At 41.3% G+C, this 27,335-nt stretch overlaps 1 protein-coding gene across 1 annotated transcript in view; it reads left to right on the forward strand.

Annotated features, from left to right (window-relative positions):
* PCDH15 (protocadherin related 15) overlaps window positions 1-27,335 on the forward strand; it is a 1,464,924-nt gene that overhangs the window by 1,055,251 nt on the left and 382,338 nt on the right. Inside the window, exons 11-12 of the mRNA XM_054035363.1 lie at window positions 14,210-14,318; window positions 22,715-22,827. Coding sequence (XP_053891338.1) covers window positions 14,210-14,318; window positions 22,715-22,827 — 222 coding nt within the window. The remainder of the gene's footprint in view (window positions 1-14,209; window positions 14,319-22,714; window positions 22,828-27,335) is intronic.

Raw genomic sequence — 27,335 nt, forward strand, 5'->3', positions numbered from 1 at the left:
TATTTATAAGTGGGTAGTCCCATGGTGCATGAAACAGCAGTTTATTTCCTGTTGGCTGGAAGCCAGCAGAAGGAGATGTGAGAAAAGTAGGAGAGGTAGTGACCCCTGGTAGCTAGGAGAATGAACTGCAGAGACACCTTTATTCAGTCACAGTTGTCTGTGTAGGATTCCAGCATGATTGTGCAGTTATGGAATTGGGAGTACCAATGGTCATTTTGTGATTATCGCCTCCATTGTACACCTCGATTTGAAGACTATGGAAAAAGAAGTCTACACACAATATGGCAAATGATCTATTTTTTATTGTAGGCAGTAAACAGATAATCTATTTAATATAATCTGCATTCCAGAATTAGAAATAACTCCTGCTTTTCCTTTGTCTGTTCCACTGATACAGATGCAAATGTATATCCTTGCTTCTTTTGGTAAGGAAAATGATGTCCTTATCTTTGTCATAGAAGACACTTTGGGAGGTATTCCAGCCTTTCCAATTCCAGCAATTGACAATTTTAGTAAATTTCTTGCAGAATATGTTTAATCACTCAGTATTTAGCCCTTCTTATCATATGTGCAGTAGATAATGTTCATAACAGCCTCTGGGACAACTAAATATGTTCTCAGTGCATATTACAGATTTTGGGATTGTTTCTACAGTTCTTAAAGTTGCAGGGAGCTTTAATGACTTTAAAAAAAAAAAAATTCCTGGATTCCTGGTCCAGGCTATATTTTCAGAATAATTGATTTCTCTCTCTCCCCTTTTTTTTTTTTTTTTTTTTTTTTTTTTTAAGAAAGCCAAGGAAGCTCAAAAGCAAGATAATATATATTTTTCAGGCACATATAGTAAGGGTTGGTTAACACAAGGCTACCAACCTTGCAATTATAGAGTGTTCCCTAGGTGCCAGGAACCCTAACCCACCTAGACAGGGTATAATACTAATGTAAGTAAACACTTGGGCATTGACTTCATTGTCAAAGTGCTGTTATAAATCCTGCTCCTCCAGTACAGCTAGCATTGAGTAACAGATACACAGTTTGGCTTTATTTTATTTTATGTATTTCTATTATCACTTTTGATTTGCTTAGTCTTCCATAACAACTAATATACAGAACATGCTTGAAAATTTTTTGCTATAAAAGTAAAGTTATTAATTTTAACCTCATAATTTTTACCCAGTGGCCTTGTTATACACAGAAAATTTATGTAAGGCACCTATGAAGCTTTATAATGTGGTCCACTTAAGTACTCGTAAATGTTAATATTATGTGACAAGTAAAGTGTTTGTCATAATAGTCCCTTTATATATATCAGTGGTGCTCAACAAATTTACCATTGTAGGCCACATATGCAGCTCTCTGTGCTATGTGGGCCGTATCCACACAATGTATATGCTAGCTGTATGGCCCTGAGGATGTCACATGGACCACAGCTGCGTGCTGATTGACCCATGGGTTGAGAACCACTAATATATATTTGTATATATCTATATAGATAATATGAGAGAGACAGAGTTTGAACATCTTAATTTTTCAATTTTTTTTATCTTGATTGTCCAACTATCTCTAATGATAGATCACATTATGATTGCTTAGGTTATTAATTATCTCATAAGGTTAGATTGTTGGGAATATACTTTCATTTGTATGTAAGGGGCTATATATAGTCGTCGCACCCAAAGAGGAAGTGCAGAAAGGCTTGTGACTCAGAGGCACCCTTCTGAGTCACAGCCCTTCTGGAGTTCCTTTTTTGCCCAAGGGCAAGGAATATGAAGGTCTGCCAGCTGGTAAATAATTGGGCATAGAGTCTTGGCTTTGTATACTCTCCTTCGACTTGCTCATGAAGGGGGAGTGGCAACCACATGGAACCTCTCCTGTTCTTCCCTTCCCTTCCCTCTCCCTTCAGCCCGCCCCCTCCCCCCAGGTACAAGTACGGTCTTCATTGCTACATAGGAACAATCAACAATCTAGGTCATAATGAATGTTTCTCATGTCAACAATTTAAATAATCCATTTTATTCATTCAAAAATAAATGTTTATGTATTTTTAATTCACCAGCTAACTTTCCCAAAGATAGGAAAAGGCACTAGTCCTCAAGAAGGCCAACAACAACAACAAAATTAATTTCCTAGACTGATATTTTAGAGAGGCTGTATAATGAGCCAAAAAAAAAGTATTAGAAAAATAAAGATCAGGAAATAATCAGATCACAATACCTTCAAAACTCTGTTTAATTTTCCCTGAAAACTTTCCAGAAAAAAAAGTTCCCTGCAAATCAATGTGGCATATGACATTTCTGAAAAATGGGTTTCTTTTGGAGGAGGTGATGGAAGTTGAAAATATTGCTGATAACTGTGAGCTGTTTTCAGCCTTAACTATGGAGCAGTTACTATCCACCCATAGTATTATCTAAAGATTTCAGACATGTAACTCAGAGCAAATACTGATCAACACATTTTTCATTTTTCATGATAATACCTATGAATAAGTACAGCATGGAATTAATTAGAGTAATTTGACTAAGCTGTAACCGAAAGGGCAGCAGCTGGGTGCTTGAAAACAGATGGTATTACTGATCTGAATAGATTTGATCTTGACTAATTTTCAAAGCTAAGCAACACCGGGCCTGGTTATTGCAGTATTTTGTGTGGGTGATCATAAGCATATGTAGGCCCAAATTCACTCCTGGTGTTAGCAGGTGCAATAAGTTTCAAGTTCATGGAGTAATGCTCATTCTATCTCTTATAATGCCTATCACTGTGGTAACTGAATTTGTCCTTTAGTGTTGTTGGCTTCTCTGTATTAGCAACTGTAATGACTGTATATACAGGCATATATGTAGTATTGGGTTACATTCCTCCTTCTGTTATCTCTCTATGGGCTTCAGCAAAATGGAAAGTGAAAAAAAATTATTAGCCAGCAACTATGTAGACATTGACGTTGGTACTGTTGTAAATTAAGCAAAATAGAGCCTTGTCAATAATTCTCAAGATAGCATTCCCCTATCTGGAAAAGGTAGCTCCATGGGCTGAAATCCTGCCCCCTCCCAATATCGAGGGTAGGACCAGGGCCGACTCCAGGCACCAGCCGACCAAGCATGTGCTTGGGGCGGCACCTTGGGGCAGGGCGGCGCTCGATCTTTTATTTATTTATTTATTTATTTGGATTCGGCGGCGCGGTGCTCGGGGGGGGGTGGGGGCTTCGGGCAGCGCTCGGAGGGAGGGCGGGAGCTTCGGGCGGCGTGGTGCTCGGAGGGGGGGCGGGGGCTTCAGGCGGTGCTCGGGGGGTGCAGGGCTTCAGGCGGCGTGGTGCTCGGGGGGGCGCTGGCTTCGGGCGGCGCAGCGCTTGGGGGGGGCGGGGCTTCAGGTAGTGTGGTGCTCCGGGGGGCAGGGATTTTTGTGACGCTCGCGGGGGGGGGGTACGGCGGGGTGGTGCTCTTCTGTTTTTGCCTGGGGCAGCAAAAAAGTTAGAGCCGGCCCTGGGTAGGACTTTTCGATGTAGCATGCATTCTGCAGTGAAACTGCCCTGTTTTGAGGGTGCAAGGAATTTTTATCTAAGGAAGGGAGGAACCAGATTTGAGGGAGTGGTAGTTGAGGGAGATTCTAATCTAGGGTTCAAAGCAAAGTTAAAGGGTAGAGTGACTTGTGGGGGAAAGCTGTAACAGGTGAGGGTGAAGAGAAACAAAGGTTCTGAACTGAGAGGAGGACGGGTTGGATTGGGAGGCTTGAGTATAGGGGGAATGTAGTCAGTTAGTGAGTGAGGATATGAGTGAATTGGCAGTGGAGGCATGTGGTATAGTAGAGCTAGGTTGGCAGGGAAGAGGTTGAGACTAGGAGAGAACAATGAAAGGATCAGAAAGAGCTAGACTCTGTTTTCTCCCAGTTTGCCTTTTCTGTAAAGCATCAAAATTTTTCATTCTGGGGGCACTTTTTCTTTACACTTCTCTCTGATGCCTCCAACCAATGTTTCTTTTTGAATATGTAATCGATCTGCTGGGGAGGAGATTGCTACCTGCAGCCTCCCCAGTTATTTGGGGTACTTGCTGCTTCTGAATTTTGGTTTAGTTACAAAGATAAAAAACATAGCCGGGAAAGTGTGTTGGATAATCCATATTGTATTTTCTGTCTGTCTTTCTCCTTATACATTTACCCCTTGCTATTTTATTTCTGAGGTGATTGAGATATGGCCGTTCCTTCTGTGCATGTCAGGATTTAGACCTTTGGGCTGGGCCTAAATCATCATTTGCCAACTTACATTAAATTTAAAAGACCTAAATAAAGTAAACCATATTTTCATCCAACACTGTGATGAACATTCTTGGACAAGAGACCTGAATGAAACTTTGCTGGGCTTGGTTTGTGATACCATTAGTGAATCAAACTCCACATTTCATTTTGCAGCTGTTGGAAGTGAACCAACCCCTGCTGGTTTGCTTGTATGTTTCAGATTTAGAAGCTGCAACTTCTAAATGGAACATGGCCCCTTCTTCCCCAGCAAGATGCTCTCTTCCTATCTATCCAGCCCCTTGACCCTCGAAACCTCTCCAAACCTAAAGATAAAATGGAAATTCCTGAGGTAATTGTTGGGAAAAAACAAAGGATTGATGAAGTAAACAAGTTAGTTAGCTGGAGAGGATGTTTATATAGGGGTCATGGTTAATACGGCATGAATATTTTTCTATTATGTTTATAGAACATATTAGGCCTCAATCTTAGGCAATGTTTGAGTGTGTTTGAGGGCTGTAGCAAATATTTTGCACACTTCTACCCTATGGTAATCAGATAATGTGGCGAGAGTACAATATAAGGGCACAGATAGACTCAACAGGCACTGAGTAGTTTCTTATCTACATATTTTCAGATGTTATCAGCCTTCACTAGTGTTTTCTGTCCAAGATTCATCTTTCTTTGGGGTTTTGTGGACTGAATACAGAATGCCCAATTATTCTGTAAATTAACTGACTTTTCACTTTTTAGTCTCTGGCGTGCAGAATTCCCAATATTCACAAAAGGAGAAAGAAAAAGGTTATGAGGTGGGGAAAGAGAGGAGAAAGAGTGTGAAATAATAGTTCATACCTTTCAGGGGAAATGTGTGTTGTTAATTTTTCTTTCTTTCTGCTAGCAAATGCAGTTTGGTTTATAGAAACAAACATAAAACAGACTGTGCAGTTTAAAAAGCCTCTGGGAACTTGGAGCTTTCTTAGTCTGATACGAGATGAGAATGTGTGATTTCCACTAACAATGCCTTGTTCTCTTCCTTTCATTCAATATAACTTTGTATGTGATGCAGACAGTCCAGCAGACTTTAAATAGCCATTAAATCACTGGACACTGCTACTGTCAGATACTGGTGGATAAGTTGTTGTTGTTTGATTTTTTTAAACGTAATTATCAAGTAGCAAATAGGCAATGCATAGAGTGATAGATTCTGAGATAAGTTAGGATACTGAATTACATACTGGAGGCTTGGGAGATTTAAAAGTCATATAATGGCTGCTATTAACATATTTCCTACTTTGGTAATGCATAAAATTACTGTATTCTGGGGAAATTACTGTAAGGTCATATATATACAGCACAATTATCCTTTAATTTACCACGTAATGGTTTCATTCCATTGACTTTATATGAGGTACACTGTACGCTGCTGGAAGTAAGGATATGACTACACTAGAGCTGGGCAAATAGCTAATTTTTCAGTTGGTGGAAGTTCTGAAAAATTGGGGGGGAAATCAGTTCATCTTGAACTTAATCTGAAATTGGACATTTTAAAGCATAAAAAAAGAGGATTCAAACCTGGGTCTCGCACATTCCAGGGAAGGGCCCTAATCACTGGGCTAAAGGTTATAAAGGTATGAAAAGTGGCAGTAGCATCACCCTTCCTCCTCCTCCTCCTTGCTGTTTTATGAATGGCTGAAATTATTTGTCTTAAATTTGCAGATAGCTTTATGTCAGTCAAAACTACATTTTTCATCAAATAAACTATTCATCAGGAAAATGTCATGCAGTTCTAGTCTACCTAGAAAAAACTGTGGCTGGTTTAGCCTACCTGAGCTAACTTGAATCCAACTAGTGAAGGTAACAATAGCAGTGAAAATAGCTGAGTGTGGGCTTCAGAGCAGGCTAATGAGGCGAGTATGTGCCCAGGGTCTATGCTATGTTTACACTACCCATGCTGATGCCTCACTTGGGTAAGCTAGCCTGTGCACGGTTTTTACTGTGTAGACATGACCTAAGAGGAGAATCAGGTCCAAAATTTGCATGTGAAGGAAGGAGCTCATTCCTTAAGATTGGAAAGAGCTGTTTTTGTCTTCCTTCTCCATGTCTAGTTATTCTCAGCAGAAATCAAAGTTTTATCAGCTGGTTTTTTTTGTGTGTGTGTGTGTGTGTGACTATTCTCAAAAAACACACACACACACTGACACTGAGGGAGTCTTTTCCTAGAGATTTAAGCTCAAAGTCACTGTTCCTAATATCTTATGAAGTTCCATTGAAGGACTGCTACCAAAGAAAGAGAAAAACAATGCAAAAATTCCTAAGGTTTGAAGGCAACTTCAGATGTGGAACATGAGATAGGATATACCTAGGATCTTTGGATGAGAGTAACCAGTAAGGGGGAGTTTAGAGCTGAAAATATTGCCCATTTAAATAAGTAAGCATAAACTAAGTGTAAATCATGATGACTACAATAAGAAAGGACAAGTAACTCAGTTTTACTTTCAGTTTTTAATCAAATGAGCTTTACTTTTTAAATTAGGGATTTTTAATGGATTATCATATTTTAAGTAATAGATTTATAGACTTTAAAGCCAGAAGGGACAATTGTGATTATCTACTGACCTCCCATATAACACAGGCCATAGAACTTCCCCAAAATAATTCCTGGAGCAGATCTTTTATAAAAAACATCCAATCTGGAATTAAAAATGGTCAGGGGTGGAGAATCTACCATGGCACTTGGTAAATTGTTTTAATGGTTAATTACTCTTACCATTAAAAATATATGCCTTAATTCCAGTTTGTCTTTATGATGACAAATCTAATCTCTAGGTGCACGTTAACATTTTTTAGTACAATTTAAAAAAAAACAAAAAACACACACATAACACCTATACACACTCCAATTATAAAATCCTTAGGAAATATGAACTTCAGCATTAATAAATAATTTTGCCTTTTATTATTGCATTTTAATTATGTTCAATGATGCTAAATTTGGTGACTGTGAGTTTCACACATGCAGTCCTTTTCAAATGTTGAATATTGTATTCAATTAGGGTTGTGTCAATCAAAAAGTAAATATTGCTTTAAGTTTGAAAAAAATAGGTTAACCTTTGCCATTCATTATTACTGTATGTTCAGGCATATATATTCATTCTATATTCTGGCTGGGATGAGAATCCGAAATGCTAAAATGTCTTCATGCCAATTTCTATCTTCCCTTCCTCATCTGCCTGCCTTTTAAACCATTCCTGCATCTTTTCCCTTCTTTCTCTTGCCCAGAGATTGCTAAAGAACACTGCATCCATTTTACCTTGGTGTGTACCCACATCAGGGTAAGCACCAATGTACATGTTTGGACAGTCTGACCTTGCAGTGCAGGAGAAGCACAAAGGGGACAGAGCAATGGGCCAGGATCTGGCCTATTGTGTGGGAAGCTTTTCTTCTAGCATTTGCAACTGATCTGAAAACACAAACTAGCAAAAATCTTGCAGAAATGCCTATTTTTGTTTGATTTCCAACCCAATTATGTAGACTTGAGGGATTAGATCAGGTTTGAATAAGTATTGTTGTGTGTGTGTGATTAACTAAAACGCTTAACCTTGTGAGTTTAAACTACCACTTTAGCTATCAACTAAAGTGTCAAATTAAGGCACATTAGGGGATGGTGTGAATATGAAGTCATATTGCCCCAGAGGGAGTTTATGAAGGGTTATGTACCTCTTTGATGCACAATCCCTTCCAGATTCCCTTGTGCACACAAGGAAGCGTGGAAGCCTTCTCGTAGGATGAGCTCAGCCTACTCTTTCCTTCCTCGGCCCTTTGGGATGATGTGAGCCCTCATGGGTTCAGGGATGGACCAGACTCTGTGCTTCTTGTTCCTGCTCACTGCACAAGGGACAGGGACATTCTGTTCCTCTGTCTTTTGTTCTCTTGATATGTTTTTTCATATAGTAGCTCTGAAAGAAACTTGTTCTCTGTAAGCAAGTAGCCATATATTGCAAATTTGGATTTTATAGTATAACTTTTAATAAAATACTGTCCCTGCCAGCCAGACTGCATGCATAATAAACAGAGGACATAAAGCTAATGTCCATCATTTTGTGACTTGTTAACTTTCCTCTTCATTCACAATAAGAATTTTAAGGAAACCCACATTTCACTTAAATCTTACATAGTACAGCAGAGCTTAAAAGAAGTAGGCCAGCTTTCTTTCTTTCTTTCTATTTATTTATTTATTTATTTAGGATACATACTCTTTATTGTTTAAGGAATTAAGTGTAATTGTTTTGACACTGATAAACAACTTAGTCTTATTGAGTGTGCTTGTTTTCTTTAAGGCTGTGTATTCAATGAGTTTGTATGAAAATTCTGTATATTGGCAAACAGCACAGGGAAAGTTTCCCAGTGTTTGTCCTTGTAGCTAGCAAACAATTAGGACTTTCCTTGAAAGGATGACCTTTTTGGATGACTACCCTCTGAAGAGCAGTTGATTAAAAGGTTTCTTTATGTGAAAGCAATGTATTTTTTTAATAACTGAATTTCAACAACGAAAACACGAAAATCTTCAAATAGTTTATTCAGGCTGTGACCCTGAATGTTTCAGAAGTTGTTTAAGGTTTGGCAGGATCTTGTAAAACTTTCTTGGAATACTAGATTATTTGTAGCATGATGCTTTGGGGTTATATAAATTACTAGAGCAAAGAACAGATGCTGCATAAAAGAAGAAAATTAGAGATTATGTAAATACAGGCCAAGGATTTCTATTCAAATAATGTTAACTATCTAAAATAAGATGTCATTCTAACCATCACAAATGTAGTATGCACAGGTAATGCACCGTGAGAGCTCACACTAACTTACCTAACCTGTATGGGGAAGTCTTTATGCACTGAAGACTTTATGTGTATAAAATATGGGAAAAAATCTAAAAGTCTAATAAAAAATAGTTTCACTCTCTCCAACGACAATAGCAATGTTAAAAACAGGATCATACTTGAGTCTGGGATGTGTAGTTAATGTAGCTGTTGTCTGTAGGATCCCCTTCCTCATTTGTTGCAGAAGATGGAAGATGTATAACGAATGAGGCAGGGGATTGCAGGAGAAGAATGGTCTTGTGGTCTTGTAGTTTAGGTAGTTGAGTGCTGTCCTGGAGAATTAGCTTCTATCTCTACTTGATGCAGAAATTAGTGTGTGCGGTTCTTTAACTTGTCTTATCTGGATGTCCAACTAGATGATCCTAATGGTCCCTTTTGGCTTTAAAATCTATGCATCTCAGAAACAATGAAAAGATTTATTTAACATGGGAAAAACAATGTACTGTATATACTCGATCATAAGCCGGTTCGTTTATAAGCTGACCCCCCCCCCCCCAAGATGGATAAGTAAAAATGGAAAATTTTTATGACCCGTTCATAAGCTGACCCTATAATTTAGGGGTCAGCAAACATTGGCTCCCGGGCCATCAGGATAAGCCGCTGGCGGGCCAAGATTGTTTGTTTACCTTGTGTCCGCAGGCATGGAGGTAAACCTAAGTAAACAAAGTGTCCCGGCGTGCCAGCTGCTTACCCTGACTGGCCGGGACAGCAACTGGTGGCACATTTTTGGGGGGCGAGAAGCCTGAGGCAGGTGCTAAGGCATAGAAAATTTCACACTGCATGGTTAAAGTTTGGCAAAGTTTTAGGCAACTGAAAACAGTGTCTTATAATGGAAACTGTCAGGCAAACTTAAGTATATTACTGAATTATCTATAATGATGTCTTAAATGGTTATAGAGCCTTCATCTTGATGAATTTCAAAGTGCTTTATTATGATCTATTTATACAGGCAGAGTGGTCCTTACCATCTTTTTGATACTAAGAGACAGCTATAGAACCTTGTCAATTTAATATCAGAGCAACCAGTAAGTAATTTATAGTGACAGTAAGTAGAATGAGAGGGAACCATATGCAACTTAACTATGTGTCACAGGCTTAAAGCCATCTTTGTACAGTATTCCCAGTTCTTTTCTCAGCTGGAATGCCATGCTCAATAAAGATACACAACAGGTTAACACAGGAAATTAAGAATATTGTATTCAGTTGAAATTCAGTGGGAATTTAGGTTGGAGAAAAGTTAGTGCAGGTACAGTCCCATATGTCACTGAAACATATTCATTCCGGTTTTCTTTGCTTGCTATGGAAACAATGACTTCTATTTTTTAATTGAAACAAGTTAACAGCATAACATAGGCTTGAATCTGCAAACACTTAAGCAAATGATTAGTTCCACTGAAATCAATGGGAATGCTCACGTCGTTATTCATGAGTGAGGTACAGCAGCCTTAAGAGGTTCATCTCTAGCAAAGATGCAATTTCTGCTTCCCAAAAAAAGTTAGCGACACGCCTCTCTCTTTCACTGCCCCCACCCCATATCTGCTGTTGCTATTGCTGTCAAATGGTCTAAAAAAAAGTAAGTGAGGATGAGGGGGAGCAAGTCATAATCTGGGATCAGTGTAGTTGTAGCCGTGTTGGTCCCAGGTTATTATAGAGAAAAGGTGGGTGAGGAAATATCTTTTATTGGACCAAATTCTGTTAGTGAGAGAGACAAGCTTTCGAGCCACATAGAGCTGCTCTTCATGCTGGGGAACTCCCAGCGTCCCAGCAAAATGCAACTGCTAGCAGCAAATATCTGATCTGCGAATGCTGGCAGCAAATATCTCTAATGGCTGGTGATAGAACAGTAGATGGGGAGGGCTCTGAGTTACTACAGAAAATTCTTTCCCAGATGTCTGGATGGTAGGTCTTGCCCACATGCTCAGGGTATAACTGATCACCGTATTTTGGGTTGGGAAGGAATTTTCCTCTGTGTCAGATTGCCAGAGACTCGAGTTTTTTTGCCTTCCTCTGCATCATGGTGTATGGGTCACTTGCGGGTTTAAACCAGTGCAAATGGTGGATTTTCTGTAACTTGAAGTCTTTAAGTCATGATTTTAGGACTTCAGTAACTCAGCCAGAGGTTTGGGGGTCTGTTACAGGAATGAGTCGGTGAGGTTCTGTGTCCTGCAACTTGCAGGTCAGACGCTAAATGATCATAATGATCCTTTCTGATTTTAAAGTCTATGAGTCTATGCAAGGTGGAAAAGATTGTTTAGCATAAGTAGTTAGCACATATTGTAAGGGACCATTCAAGATAGAGTGGCCTGTTAACACCTCTGCAGGCAAAGGACAAATATATGGGGATAGTGGATTGTTGGTTGTTGTGACAAGCTATAATTCCAGTGTCTCTGTTCAGTCCATGGTTTTTGGTGCCTAACAGAGTAATGAATTCAGGATCCCAGGCTTGTATTTTGAGAGTGTTGTGCAGGGTTTCCTTTGAGGATGAGAACTGAGAGGTCAGATACAGAGTGATCACTTCGTGAAAGGTTTCAGACTGGTAGCCATGCTATCAGCAAAAAGAACGAGGAGGACTTGTGGCACCTTAGAGACTAATACATTTATTTAAGCATAAGCTTTTGTGGGCTAAAGCCCACTTCATCAGATGCATGCAGTGGAAAATACAGTAGGAAGATAGATATATATACAGAGCACATGAAAAAATGGGTGTTGCCTTACCAGCTCTAATGAGACTAATTGATTAACGTGTACTATTATCAGCAGGAGAAAAAAACTTTTGTAGTGATAATCAGGATGGCCCATTTCGAACAGTTGCAAGAAGGTGTGAGTAACAGTAGGGGGGAAATTAACATGGGGAAATAGTTTTTAGTTTGTGTAATGACTCATCCATTCCCAGTCTTTATTCAAGCCTAATTTAATGGTTTCCAGTTTGCAAATTAATTGTAGTTCTGCAGTTTCTCGTTGGAGTCTGTTTTTGAAGTTTTTTTGTTGGATAATTGTGACTTTTAGGTCTGTAATTGAGTGACCAGGGAGGTTGAAGTGTTCTCCAAGTGAACTCAGGAACTCAAAAGCCAACTGGCTTTTGAATGTTATAATTCTTGAAGTTTTTCATGTTCATATATATATCTATATATATCTTCCTATTGTATTTTCCACTGTATGCATCTGATGAAGTGGGCTTTTGCCCACGAAAGCTTATGCTTAAATAAATTTATTAGTCTTATAGGTGCCACAAGTCCTCCTTGTTCTTTTCACTTTGTGAGAAGTGTTCTCCCACAGGTGATGTGGTGTTTTTGTCTTTTATCATTTTCCTGTGAGAGTTCATTTGAGAGCATAGTGATTTTCTGGTTTCACCCACAGAGTTGTTATTGAGGCATTTAATGCACTGGATGAAGTACACCACATGTGATTGGCATATGTAGGATCCATGGATCTTAAAAAATGTGTTGTAAGGGGGTGTTGAACATCGTTGCAATGGAGATATGTCTGCAGGTTTTGCATCTGTTGTTTTGGCAAGGGTCTGGTGCTGCTTTGAGTTGGTGTGTCCTGGTCTGTGGGGAATTTACTTCTGATGATGTGCTTGGAAGGGTTGGGGGGCAGAAGTGGAGGTTAAGGAAAGATTTCTTTCAGGATGGGGTCCCCATCGAATATGGATTGTAGTTGCTTGATGATACCTTTTATGGGTTCCAGTGTGGAGTGGTAGGTAACAATTACAGGTGTGTCAGAGGGGCTTTTATTTCATTATTGAGGAATGTTCTCTTGTATGTTTGGGTGGCCCATTACATGATGCGATCTACTTCTCTGGTGGAGTGCCCTTGTTTGGTAAAGGTGGTTTTAAATGTGTTAAGGTTTATATCTCAGACTTTGTCTTTGGAACATATTCTGTGGTATCTGAGGGCCTGGCTCTAGATAAGATTTCTTGGTGTGTTTGGGGTGCATAGGATCTATGAATTTAGGTGTCGTGATCCGTGACTAGGGTGACCAGATGTCCTGATTTTATAGGGACAGTCCTGATTTTGGGGTCTTTTTCTTATATAGGCTCCTATTACCCCCTACCCCCGTCCTGATTTTTCACACTTGCTGTCGGGTCACCCTATCCGTGAGTTTCTTGTATGTGGTTGTCTGTAGAGTTCCATTGTTGAAGCTGATTGTGGTGTCCAGGAAGTAGAGAGAAGTAGCTCACGTGATGGAACAGGTGCTAAAAGTGCTCCCCTCAATGACCCAGCTAGATTTTTACTGTATTACGTTTTTGCCATTTTAAGCACTGAAGTCTTTATCTAATCTTGAGACTAATTCTCTGGTATAACTAAATATTACTGTTCACATTTTACAGTTGAGGAAACAGAGTTAACGAAGGTTGAATAACACATTGTCAGACCCAGGAGTGGAACTCAGGAGTGCCTACATTCCACTCCTGTGGTCAGTTCACTAGGCCACTGTGTGTCTAGATAATATAAAGTATTTTATTACAAGGAAATATCTGTCTGTCAGAAATATTTCAAATGCACCCATCATAGTACCTAAGCATTGGTTTGAATTTTGTTTGGGGCACATATATTATTGTTGGCATTTGAATTCATAATGATTCACAAAATGAGTTTGTATTAATTGTCTGCATATTTTGAAGTATTAATGTATTCAACAGCAATAATTTAGAAGCTAATTAATATCTGACATGATATTGATGAAGGTATTCTTTTTGACTTTGGTCCTGCAAACACTTACATATGTGCTTAACTTGATTACTATGGGTAATCCCATATCAATGGAACTACTCACAGTAGTAAAGTTAAGTATATACATATTTGCAGAATTGGGGACTTTATCAGGATATATTATTTTTAAGATAATATGGTTTCTTTAAAGAAAAACAATAGAGACATATGTTCTGTGTTCCAAATTTTTCACCCTTGAAGTTTTTAGTTTTGCATAGTTAATTTTACATTTCACAAAAGATGTGTCCTTATTATTGCATTATATATTTACATGCATGCACATTATTTCTTTGGCATTCAAGTAAATATCCACTGTAGCAAAATGATTTTGTACTAAATCTGAAGAACTGCAAACAAACAGACTTTGTAATTTATCAGCTCTAATTTCCCTAATTTTCATTTCAGACACGAGTGAACCCCATCAATGTCACTCCACCAATAGAAGCTATAGATCAGGACAAAAACATCCAGCCTCCTTCCGATCGACCACGCATCCTCTATTCCATCCTACTTGGTTGGTATCTGCTAATCTTGCTATCATTCATAGTCAGTCGTGGTATTAGGATCAGGCAGAGAAAGACTAACTGGGAAAGCTGAAACATAATAAAAGATTCATGTTGTAGTTGGTAGATATCATTGTTCTATTCAACAACATTTTTATTGCAGTTCTGGTATTTTATTCCATTTTGGACTGTTAACTATATTGTTATTTATTTAGATTAGATTGAGAATCTTCTGCCTCATCCAGTAAAAATAAGGAAGCAGTCAAGGAAGGAAAATATGGAAGATGCTTATCCACACCCTCAGTTAGACTATGTTCCAATTCTGTTGAGGAATAGCTAGGGAAGATAATAATAATAATCCTTGGCTCTTACTGACAGGCACAAACACATATTAAGTCTTTGTCTACATTACAAATGCTTTGCTGGTACAGATATACTGACAGAGTCCCATATTGTTGATGAAGCTTATTCCGACAGGAGTTTTGTCGGCGTAATAACACTGCTTCCTTGAATGACTTTAGATAGGCCCATAAAAGTACTTTGATTTCTGCATAACTATGTCCACATTGGGGCATAGGTGCAGGAACTAGGGGTGCTGGGGGGTGCTGCTGCACCTCCTGGCTAGAAGTGGTTTCCATCATATACAGAATTCATAGTTTGGTTCAATGGCTCTCAGCACCCCCACTATACAAATTGTTCCAGCAACCCTGCAGCTGGTTTTTTTGCCAGCATAACTGTTTCAAATAGGGAGAATAGTTTACAAAACTTTGTAGTGTAGTGTAAAAATTGTCAGGGGATGGCAACTAGGGTAAGTTTCCTTCTAAAAGCTAAATCTGAACTTTTCTGCTCAGAGAAATTTGGTGTCTTGGTGTCGTCCACCTACTCTTTATTTTGTTGTTTTTAAGGTTGTAGCCTGCCCCTTTTCCTCTCTTGCATCAGATTGTCTTCATTGTCCATAGTCTCTTCAAGAAGGAGTTCATGGAGACACCCCCTCTTTCTTTATTGTGGGGGACTTACACTGTGCCATTTGACAGGTTTCAGAGTAGCAGCCGTGTTAGTCTGTATCCGCAAAAAGAACAGGAGTACTTGTGGCACCTTAGAGACTAAGGCCTGGTCCCCACTAACACCCCACTTCGGACTAAGGTACGCAAATTCAGCTACGTTAATAACGTAGCTGAATTAGAAGTACCTTAGTCCGAACTTACCGCAGGTCCAGACGCGGCAGGGAGGCTCCCCCGTCGATGCCGCGTACTCCTCTCGCCGAGCTGGAGTCCCGGCGTCGACGGCGAGCACTTCCGGGATCGATCCGGGATCGATTTATCGCGTCTTAACCAGACGCGATAAATCGATCCCAGAACATCGATTGCCTGCCGCCGGACCCTCCGGTAAGTGAAGACGTACCCTAACAAATTTATTTGAGCATAAGCTTTCATGGGCTACAGCCTACTTCATCGGACTGTGCCATTTAACACTCTCCCTCTCCCTTTTGGACAGATAGGAACAAGTTTCCCCAATTTTTCTATGGGCTGATAGAAAAAAGAGCTAAAGCACTGATTGACCATCCCCAGCCAAACTTGCCCTCCCCACAACATACAAAGTCCAAGGACATACTCCCCTCTGTGAGATTCCTTTGATCCACCTTCTTGGAAACTGAGAGATTATAGTGTTCACAGAAACAGAGGTGTCCCATGCAATTTGCTTTTATAACCATCAGGTGACTGGGTTTCTTTAGGGGAAGAGAGAAGGGTGAGGGTGGTGCAGTTTTAAAATTCAAACTTGTTATGGGAAGATAGCTTACCACTGGAACATAATAAAGCACACAAAAGTAGACCCTATTTTGAGTCTCTAAGGGGGGGGGGGAATTAAACAGTAATTTTAGTAGTAGTCTTTATTTTTGCTTTTGTCTTCAAAAAGGAACCTTTTTAGGTCTTAAATGTGCCTTTTCTTTTGCTGGTATGCACTTTATAGCTTGCAAACTCTGCTACTGGGTATTTTAAATAACTTCACAAGAAGCACAATGATACACACTGGTGAATTTGAGAGCCTTCACCTGGAAAGGAATGGAAGTGGATTATTCAGCGAATTTAGTAAGATATATGAGAATGCAGGTTGTTATGCTAAGTTTTTGGAGAAGTATTTCAAACATATAATTGAAATGAATTATCTGTTGGTCCTTCCTTTCAGCTGTTTCTCAACACATGGGATTTCCCCCACTGTAAACCAAAATGTACAACTCCCACATAAACATTGTAAAATTTCACTTTAGTTTTATAAATTACTTAAACTAGAAGTGCTGAATTACAAAGTGAGAGAATATGCTATTTTTTACTAATTAGATAATAATTGAACATTTTATAAGTTTCCTACATTTTTTTCTTGTGGCTATTGAGTTACAGTCCTACATTTGTACCATGACAGGTTGAGTTAAAGTATGCAGTTAGGTCGCCCTGACCATTATGCAAGTTACTGTGTTCAAATAAAAAATCACCTAATTTTCCAGTTAGAACTAAGTGTTATTAGGAGATAATTTTTCTCTCAGAGAAGCATGTGATTCTTAAGTCCTCTTGCTTTACAGTATGTTTTTACTACAGATTTAACCTGGGCTCTTACTTGGGTGTTGCTCCCAAATCGCTTCTCAGTCCCACACACAAGCTTTTGAGCAGAATTTAAGGGTGCTTTTAAATCAAACTAGCTGACTCACCCTAGGGTAAAGGCTAAAGTCTACAGAACTAAACTCCACAGTATAGCACTGTAATACTTGATTTCTGATTGCATAGCATCTGGTATCCTGACATTTGAAAACCTGACACTTGGAAACATTTTTCATATATTAACTTTTACATTAATTGACTTTCAGGAATCGAACCATATTTCAGTAGAGATGATAGGTCTACATATACCCACTGACCCAAACTGTGTGTAGCTAAGGAATAATCTTACTCCTGCCCAATGCATTTACATAATTTAAATTATTATTGAAGAATTCTTAGTTTCTCTCTCTATATATACCCTTAGTTTCTCTATATACCACATGACATACTAACTGCACATCCACACATGTCAATAATGAAAATATTTTTGAAGTATTCATGTAGTATATAAGAATTTCAAATAAAGCCTGCATAGGATTTTGATGGGGGTAGTCTGCCCTCTTAAGCATAGTAGAGCCTAGGGATCAGTGAACATTGTCCCCTGGTATGGTCCCTTTAAGATTTTGGGAGGTTTCATGTATGCAAGGACCTAGGAACTAGGAGACAGAAGACTAGAGAGGGAAGTGGTTCTAGGAATAAGTAGTGTTTTGGGGAGAAAAAGTGTTTCTGTTTCTTTAATGGCCCAGGACCAGGAGCCTTGCAGAGTATATGAGAAAAGGCTCCCCTCTCTTCCAGCTAATTGGGATGAGCTTTGGGAAGGGGACCACCATATATGCTGCCTTCTCCCTCATAGCAGATGGATACCACCAGGAGGAGGTTGGACTGCTGAAGTCTCCCAAGTATAAAGGTAAAGAGACTGACTGGGGGAGAGGGGTCAGCAGGAGGAGAAGCTGGTTGAGTCCCTGGAGCTGACCTAATGTACAATCCAGCTGCAGGAGAGCTGGAAGGCTCCTGCACTAAAGCAAGGCAGAATGACTGTTTAAAGTACAAGCTAGGTCCGTCCAGGAGGAGAGCTGGAGAGAGGGGGCAGAAGGGCAGCAAACCAACAGGACACGAGGGGATGCTCAAGGGCAATGCCCATCATCAGGTTAAACACTACTTTCACGACTGTCCAAAAGGACTCATAATTTACATGCATCATAAATGAAAATTAATTTTTGTACAGTCTGTCTTCACCTAGAGAAACATATACATTATAATAAATCTCCACCGGTGGTGTAAACAATCAGATTATCCTCACTTACACAACCTTTATACCAAGCTAGTGCCCCTGACTATACTACTATTACTCCAGTGTAAATGAGAGGAGAACCAAGATCATAGGTATTTCTTCCCCATTGATAATTTTATAAATATGTATTTTATAAAATTGTAGACTCTTCTTCAGTATTGCCAAATCCAAGCATTCCAATATCATAAATCAAGCCCTAAAAAAGTCATAACACTGGCTTTAAAATTATGATTAAAAAAAATGTTCTCTTCTGGTTTCTGAGCCATTATAGTGCAGTTGCTTCTTGATTTTTAGCTTTCCTCCACAATCATAGGATCTAGAAACCTGCTGAGATTTTCATGCAGTTTGTTCCTTCCAGTAGATGGAGTTTTTAGAAAAATACAACAAATGTCACAAGACTTACAATAAAATCTCAAGATCTGGCAAAAGCCCTTCTTTCTCCTTCTCCATATAGCTAGTTGCTCTCTAAGTCCTTCCTTGCTTCTTCCCGTTTAATTCCTCCAAAATTCAGCCTCTCTTTACTGTCCCCATTGCAGCAACCACTGCGGAAACCATTGGTTATCTCACATCTTGATTCCTGTAATCTTCTGTTGTAGGACCTCACTGTCTCTCCTATCCCTTCCTCCTCCAGTCTATTCAAAATATCTCTATTAAAGTCCTCTTCCACCAATCTGTCCATATCACTCTGTCTCCATTGGCTTCCTGTATATTGCTGCATCAAGTTCAAGCTCCTCATCTTTACTTACCGTGTCCAACATAATTTTCCTCCCATTCTATCATATATCTTTGGTCTTGTTTTCCCTCAGGGACACTTTTGCGTTCTGCATTCAATCCCTTTGCTTCCTCTATTCATCTTCTTTCCTCAGACTAAGCTTCAAACCCAACATTCTGCCACCTATGCCTAGAGCAACCTATCAGTTATTATCTGCTGAGCACCCAGACCTGCTGGAGGTTCAGCACTTCTGAAAATCAGGCTATTATTTGTAGATGTTTAAATATCGGTATAGGAGCTTAACTTTAGACATTATTTTTAAAACAGAAAATGGCTTAGGTTTATAAACTTGACCTTTATACAAGGCTTGTGTGACAAATTGGAAATATTTTATTTTTTATTAATTTGGTGTGTGCCTGGGGGAGGGAGGGTGATTGGTTGCTTAATATCAAAAGGGTTCTAAAGGAACCAAGCAGGAGAAGCAACATAATCACACGGATAAGAGTCCCTAAGGAAACAATGGGAGAGCTGTTTATTCTGGGATACACCTTTCTTGGCTCCCCTCCAGCTGAAAATGATGTACTCTTCCCGAGGTTAAGCCTAGGCTCAAAGGAGGATCCTAAACTAGAATAAGACCCCAGTCCTAGAAAAGGGAGGGGATTAAGTGTGAATGGCCGGAGCATAACTAGGTACTGTCAGGGAAGCAAGAAGACCCACAGAGACAGAGGGAGCATGCTGCTAGCAGGACAGTCTGCTTCTCCCAGCACAGGGATGGAGGTAATTAGACTATATGAAATGTACCAAAGCATTCAAGGAAAACGTAAGGGTTTGGTAAGAGGAAATATTCATATATTCAAAACATAAGCCTTTATTATTTTTACTCTTTGCTCCAGGTGCTTTATAATGTTGGGTGAATGAATAACTAATAGTTTTTTTTTAAAGTGCTATTTCTGTGTCCAAAGGGACATGGTTGGGTTATGGGGGCTGTGACCTGGAGATCCAGTCCCCAAGTGGTTGAACTGCTCAGAGAGAGGGTTGAAAATACATCCTCCTGTGTGTCTGTGAGCCTCTGTCTGTTTCTCTTCCAGTCTTGTTCTTTCTCATTTGTATGGATGCCCTGACTTCTCCTGTTGTAAAGAGTTTGGGGCTGTGCTGGAGACTGGGCTAGTGTCCTTAAGGCTGGCTCTGATCTTCTCGCAGCCTTTGTTCTCCAGATACACCTCTAGGATGAAATAGCTATTTCCATATATGGTACAGAAATACCATACTAGGGACAAATACAGATACAGTGATAACAATTATTAAAGAGCGCCGCCACACCTTTCACAGAGGGATCCAATCAATAATCCATTTATGAATACTATAAATAGAAATATTTTAGATACTTAAAATTATATATATATATACACTCTCAAGTAACTGATATATGTAATATTTACAAGATACAATGCATGATAGTGTGGTGTGAAGTTTTTATCATCACTTGTTTAAAATGACCAGTATAAGGTATTTGTTGCCTCACCACTCTTGAGTACTATGGCCATGTCGAACTAATAAAATCTTTATAATGTATTATATCAGTGCTTGTTTTGTTTGTGGGTGAGTGTTATATATGTGTACACAGGTATGTGTATAATATTTTACATATATTATATCGATCTCCTATGAATTAAACATTTAACTCTTGTGTACACCTCTTTTCCATTCAATGTTTTTTGTAGTTTTGTTACCAGCATTGGGAGCAGCTGATTTTTCTGGATACTTCTATAAAGTAGAATACAGCATTCATGCTCTTCACACATACTCTCTCTCTCTCTTTTTGACATAGATGAAAGTGCCTATTCAGTACAAGATATTGCTTTTTCAATATGCTATAACAAAGATGATCAGGGTAGATATTAGCTCACACATCGAGTTGCTTTAGACACTGTCAGAGTTGATAGCTTTCACTCCCGGTGGCAAGGCTCTTAAAAGGGTAGAATTTCCATAATGGAGCCCAGGGCTCCTGCAAAATTCTAGTTCTACAATACGTTTTAGCTTTTGGAGAAACATAATTTCCTATACAATAAAGCCTGTAGATCACAACTGTGTATGGTCTGTACAGTGCCACTTAACAGAGGCAAACATTACCAATAATTTTGTTGTTAATCCCTTCAGCAATAAATGCAGTACTCCCATAATGAACCTTTCTGGAGTATTTGGTAATCTGTGGTAAAAAGTGCTGTCTTTGTATTCTGCCAAAGCTGTAATTCAAGTACTACCTTTTTTACCTCACCCTTTTCACCTCTGCATACCTCTTCTCTTGTTTTTTCTAAATCTTAAAAGCAAAAACTCTGTAAGTAGAAAATGACTCCATTATATTGTCTCTGCACAAATTTACAGACCAGCACATAGTTACCTTTATGCATTTGAGTAGTCCCATTGAAGTTAATGGGACTTCTTACAGTGCATAAAGTTCAGTACATGTGTAAATCTTTGCACAATGGGCCTAACCTATCACTTAATAGTTGTTTACTGAGACCAGCAGTGAGATATTTTCTTCTTTTGTTTATCTGATCCCACCATTCTAAAATACTTTTTTAAAAATGGAAAATCACTCTTTCAAGTGACTCTTCACTCTGTTTTGTACAGTACTAAGTATATTGATAGTGTTCAGTAAATAAAATAATGGAGTGCAATATTCAAACTTTGTTATTCAGTAGTAAACTGAAATATTTGTTTAGGTGTAAGGGTTATCTCTTAGGAACTGGGCTAAAATCTGTTATGTCCACCACAAGTGAAACAAATATGTTTGCTCTCAACTGACTCACAGGTGAATAGTTGTTCTCATCTCAAACAGTCATAGGACTTGGCCAGGGAAAACCTCTGGGAGGTGGCTAAAAAGGAGATTTCTGTGTCATACCTTTGGAAAATGGGGTTTAATATGAGATGAACGGAAAGCTCGGACTATCTGCATGGAAGTCCTGTGCCTTCACAGTGGCTCTGAGTTCCTTATTCTCTGGAGCACAGCTTCAACAGAGTTATGCTCTCAAGGTTTCTGCAGTTGACTGCTACACTAGTGCCCCTTCTCCCCCTTAAGGGGAATCCTCGTCCTGCGAGTGGGGTATGGAAATGTAAACAGCTTTTGGCTGTATACATGTCCACAGAGAATTCTGATGGGGGGCAGGAGGAAAAAATGTACATCTGCCACTCTGGACTTGCCCTGCTTGTTCTTCTGTGGTCCAAGCCTTCCTGTGGTGATACCAACCAGTATAAGAGGACCTATGCAAAACCTGAGGGAATGTGGAGGGAATGCTGCCTTGAACTTTACTGAGACCTCTTTCCATGCACAGGAATGAAGTCCATGTATTCCTTTTTTGCACAGATCTCAGTGACACAATCAGACACACCATTTGGCACACGTGGTAGTCTCCTTTCATAAAGGGAACAAAAGGAATGTTCAAGGTCATAAGTGATGATGTTTTAGTGACATGGTCAATAATTGCCTTCTGTAAGCTTTATTCTAACCAGTGCTATTAGATGCTCTTTCATGAACACTGACTATAAATCCTCAAATTTATTTAAAAATTGTGAAAACAGCTGTTTTTCAACTTTTGAAAGTTACAAAAGAAATTATTTTATTTTTATTAGTTTTGTGCAAGGTCTGTTCTTTCTTTCTTATATACTGCATTTTTTTTACCCCTTTACTAATTGAATTTGATTTTATTCCGTTGTTGGTTAATGAGTGAAGTAAATATACTGTTTAAATAAAGCTGTTACACACAGTACTTATTTCTCTCAATTATGTTTTCAAACCTCAATATCTTTTTGCAGGGACTCCTGAGGATTATCCACAATACTTCTGTATGAATCTTACAACAGCTGTACTCAGTCTCCTAAAGCCAATAAACAGGGATTTGCACCAGAAATTTGATTTGGTTATTAAGGTAATTTCAACTGAATTCTCATTTCCATACACTTGCGAAACTGCTTAGCAATAAAATCTCTGGAGAAAATTGTGGATATGTTCTACCTTTTTATTTTTTTTTTTTTTGGTAGAGAGTCAGTTAATAAACAAATCACTTCTAGTAAAAAAGGTAAGGTGCACTTTTGAAAAGGAACAATTTAGGGTTCATTATCCTTTACAAATATTTATTACTAATTTTTGTTATAGCACAAGTAAAAAAAAGTGCAACTTGTATGTTTGTTTTTTATCAATATAGTAGTGACAAAAGGGTTTATGCATTTTATATTTCACATTTTTCCACTTCATTTAAACTTTGTAAGTATATCTAATACAGGGGTCGGCAACGTTTGGCACTCGTCTCACAAGGGTAAGCACCCTGGCGCGCCGGGCCAGTTTATTTACCTGATGACGTGGCAGGTTCGGCTCATCGCGGCCCCAACTGGTCGCGGTTCGCTGTCCCGGGCCAATGGGGGCGGCGGGAAGCCGTGGCCAGCGCATCCCTCACCCGCGCCGCTGCTCGCCAACCCCATTGGCCCGGGACGGTGAACCGCGGTGAGTGGGGGCCGCGATCAGCCGAACCTGCCACGTCAGCAGGTAAATAAACTGGCCCGGCGCGCCAGGGTGCTTACCCTGGCGAGCCACATGCCAAACGTTGCCGACCCCGATCTAATATGTATACTTAGGAATATTAATTATAAAGATAATATTCATAATACTGAATACAGAGTCAGAAAAAACAATGGACATATATCATAGGAGAATTCAATATTTAGAGATGAAGGAGAACAAGGAAGCTCAGATCCAGATCCAGGAACTCAGTGCTGGCCTAACTGTGCTCCCAATGAAGTAAATGGGAGCAGAGGTAGGTCAACATTGAGTTATTTTAACCATCCCACTCATAATGTATGGGTTCAAGCCCCTCTCTGTTTGTTTGTTTTTCTGTCCTTAATTTCAAAATGAGTCAGGATAACATTGTATAACTCAAATTAATTTGTTGATGTGGAACTAAATGCATACAAAAAATAACTGTGAAAACAAGAGGGGGTAGCCCCTGCAGTATCTTTGAAAAGTATTGTTATCTACAGTACTGAATTCCATTTTAGAAAATGTGGGAAGATGGGTTTCAGTGTTGCTTTCTTTCCCCATTTGAAACTTAGAAGTAATGGAATAGGTAGTATTGATATTTATATATTCAAATATCTGCATGAAACCTCATAGATTAGTTTTACTCGTGTGTACCCTAAAATATTTATGTTTTGCTTAAGAATATAGTAATAGCTGCCTATTAGGGAGCAACAAATATCATTTGCTTAAAAGATGTGGTTTTGTAATAAAGCAAAACTGTATTCTGTACATTTGGGATAATCCCTTAGGAGGTTGCCTAATGATGCAGAAAGTTGTAGAGGTTTTGCTGCATTTATTAGTAGGTATAGAAGCAAATAATGGGTTATGGAATGTAACAAATTGCAAATGTTTACTTTAATTTGTATGCTGAATCAGAGAGAATATTGTAGTGTCTGTCCATGTTTAATACTGTAGCATTCTGGAAAAGGGTTGGCTGCCTCCTGTGCACCCCCTCATGGCCAGAGGTCACTCTTTAGTATACGGCTAACAATTTCTGAGGGCCCCTTAACTCTCAGGGCACAGGTAATAAATGGGACCCTGGGTGGAAATGTTTTGAGTCCTTAGATACTGGCCCTCCAGGCCATAACTCCAATTCAGTCGCACTCTCCCTTTAAGTAGAGAGCCTGCAGCACTTTTCCCCAGAACTAGGTCCCAATTCAAAGCCTCTCTGGTTTTACCTGTCTGGAGCTCAGCCTTCTGGCTTCCAGGCCCCAAACTCTTCTCCCAGTTAAGATCTCAAGTAGGAACTGGACCCAGTAGTCCCAGGATTTACCTGGTTAACATTCAGCCTTCCTCAGCCCTGTGGTTCTTCTTCGAGTGATTGTTCACGTCCATTACACATTAGGTGTACGCGCGCCGCGTGCACGGACGTCGGAAACTTTTTCCCTTAGCGGCTCCCGTCGGGCCGGCAGGGCCCCCTCCTTCCCGCCAGAGCGGTGCCCCGCTCCAGGGTATATATATCCCTGCCGACCCGACCCCTCCAGTTCCTTCTTACCGTCCATGGCGGCGTTGGAACAACTCTGTCTCTCGTCTGAGAGTGTCCCTTAGCATAGTCATTAGTGTTATTTAGCAAACAGTTATCAGTTATTTTGTAGTAGTGTTGAGCTTAGTAGTTAACAGCTCATTAGGTACTTAAAGTTCCTGCTGTGGTTGCTTGGTCAACCCCGGCACCGGCCCTGGGCGGCGGGGCATGCCGCACGCCCAAGGCTTCAAGGCTTGTGCCACGTGCCGCAAGCCTATGCCATTGAGCGACCCCCACGACTCGTGTCTCCGCTGCCTGGGGGAAGCTCAGCAGAAAGAGCGCTGCAAGATCTGCAAGGCCTTTAAGCCCAGAACTAAGAAAGAAAGAGACTTTCGCCTCAAGCAGCTGCTCATGGAGACGGTGTTGCAGCCCTCCACTTTGGCGGCACCGTCTGCCTCAGTGCGGAGCGCCCCGGCGTCAGTGCGGGAACCGGCGCCGGCGGGTCACCCGAAGCCCACGGCACCGACCCAACGGGGGCATGTACGACACCGGTCGTCTTCGCCGGCAAAATCGAAGGGCCAACCCAAGGCCCGAGGATGCTCCCCGCATAAGAGGGCGGCGCCGGTGAAGACCTCGAGTGCGCCTAAAGCCGGCACGGCCCCGGCACAGACCCCGGTAGTGGCTCCGGCGCCGAAAGGCCCGTCGAGCCCTGGGATAGGCGCGTCGAGTGAGGATGAAGGGCTGGAGGAGCTCTTGGAACAGCCCTCCACTCCGGACACATTTGAGGCAGCTAAGGACCTCATTGCATTGTCCATTGAGGCCCCTACACGTACTGAGGACGCTCCGCCGAAGCTGCCACACAGAGGCAAGCCGGCGATGGTGCGCCCATCACAGTTGCCGTCTCGGCACCGTTCAGGGCACCGGTCCCGGTCGAGCTCCGCCTCGGCGGACTCCCGGTTGCCCTCGGCGCAGAAAGGACCGCAGCAGTCGGGCTTCAACAAGCGGTCAGCACCGACTCAGCAACCAAGCACGAGTTGGCACCACGAGGCGTCGGCGGTACGTTACCCGAGGCCGACCAGCCGTAGTCGTTCCCGGTTCCGCGATCACCGGTACCGATCCAGGTCCAGGTCGGCGAGACGCTGCTCCAGGTCCTGGTCGCAGAGGCGCTACTCCCCAAACCCGGACCGGCACCGTCCTACGGCTCCGCCATGGCCTTCCAGGTCACCGTCCGTGTTCTCGGAGACTGACTCGGGCCGGTACGGCGGGTATGCCCATAGGGCGCAGGCTAGCAGGGACTACGAAGCCTGTGGCCATCCCCAGTGGGGCCAACCGAGCCAATGGCTATTCTGGACACCCTGGGCCTACCACCAGCAAGGGCCCCCATCTAGGACCTCGAGATCCGGGCCATCAGGATACCGATCCCGCTCCCCGCGGTACCGCCCGCCATCGCATAAGGAGGCAACGGTCTCTAGACCGCAGGAGCGGGAGGGAGTGGACTCGGCACCGAACACGGTGCCGTCCCAGTCCCATACTGTGGGTCAGGCCCCAGAGGAGCAACCGGTCGATGCCGGGTTGCAGGAAGATGAGGATGGGCAGAAGGCCCCGACCTCTTCCTCCTCGCCGGACGAGGCAGTAGCGGGCACGACGGTGTCTGGCCCTCCCCCGATTGACTATTGGGCGCACCAAGACCTGCTTCGTCGGGTAGCCCTCAATCTGGGCTTGCAAGCGGAGGAGACTGTAGAACAGGAGGACCCCATGGTCGATATCCTGAGCCCGGATGGGCCCTCCAGAGTCGCTCTCCCGATTATACAGACAGTCCAGTCCAACTATAAGACGGTGTGGCAAACGCCGGCCTCCAGTGCACCAGTGCAAGAGGCGTGGAGAGGAAATACTTCGCCCCATCTAGAGGATTTTACTTCCTCTTTTTACACCCGTCTCCTTGTTCGCTGGTGGTCTCGGCGGTCAACGAGCGAGAGCGTCATGGCCAGCAAGCTCCTGCGCCCAAGGGCAAGGAAGCTAAGCGATTAGACTTGTTCGGGAGGAAAGTCTATTCATCTGGGGGCCTTCAGCTGAGGATCGCTAATCAGCAGGCGATTCTAAATAGACACAATTTTAACTCTTGGGAATCAGTCTCCAAGTTTAAGGACTCCCTACCACCTGACGTGCATCCTGAGTTCACGGCCCTGGTGGACGAGGGGATGGCGGTGGCCAAGACCTCATTGCAGGCCTCCCTTGACTCAGCCGACGCAGCGGCTAGAACAATCGTGTCGGGGTAGTGATGAGGCGTTCGGCATGGTTACAGGCTTCAGGCCTTCCGCCAGAGGTGCAGACCACACTGCAGGACCTCCCGTTTGAAGGTTCGGGCTTGTTCTCCGACCAAACGGACGCCAGGCTACATAGCC

Source organism: Malaclemys terrapin, chromosome 7, assembly GCF_027887155.1.
Source record: "Malaclemys terrapin pileata isolate rMalTer1 chromosome 7, rMalTer1.hap1, whole genome shotgun sequence".
NCBI lineage: Eukaryota > Metazoa > Chordata > Testudines > Emydidae > Malaclemys > Malaclemys terrapin.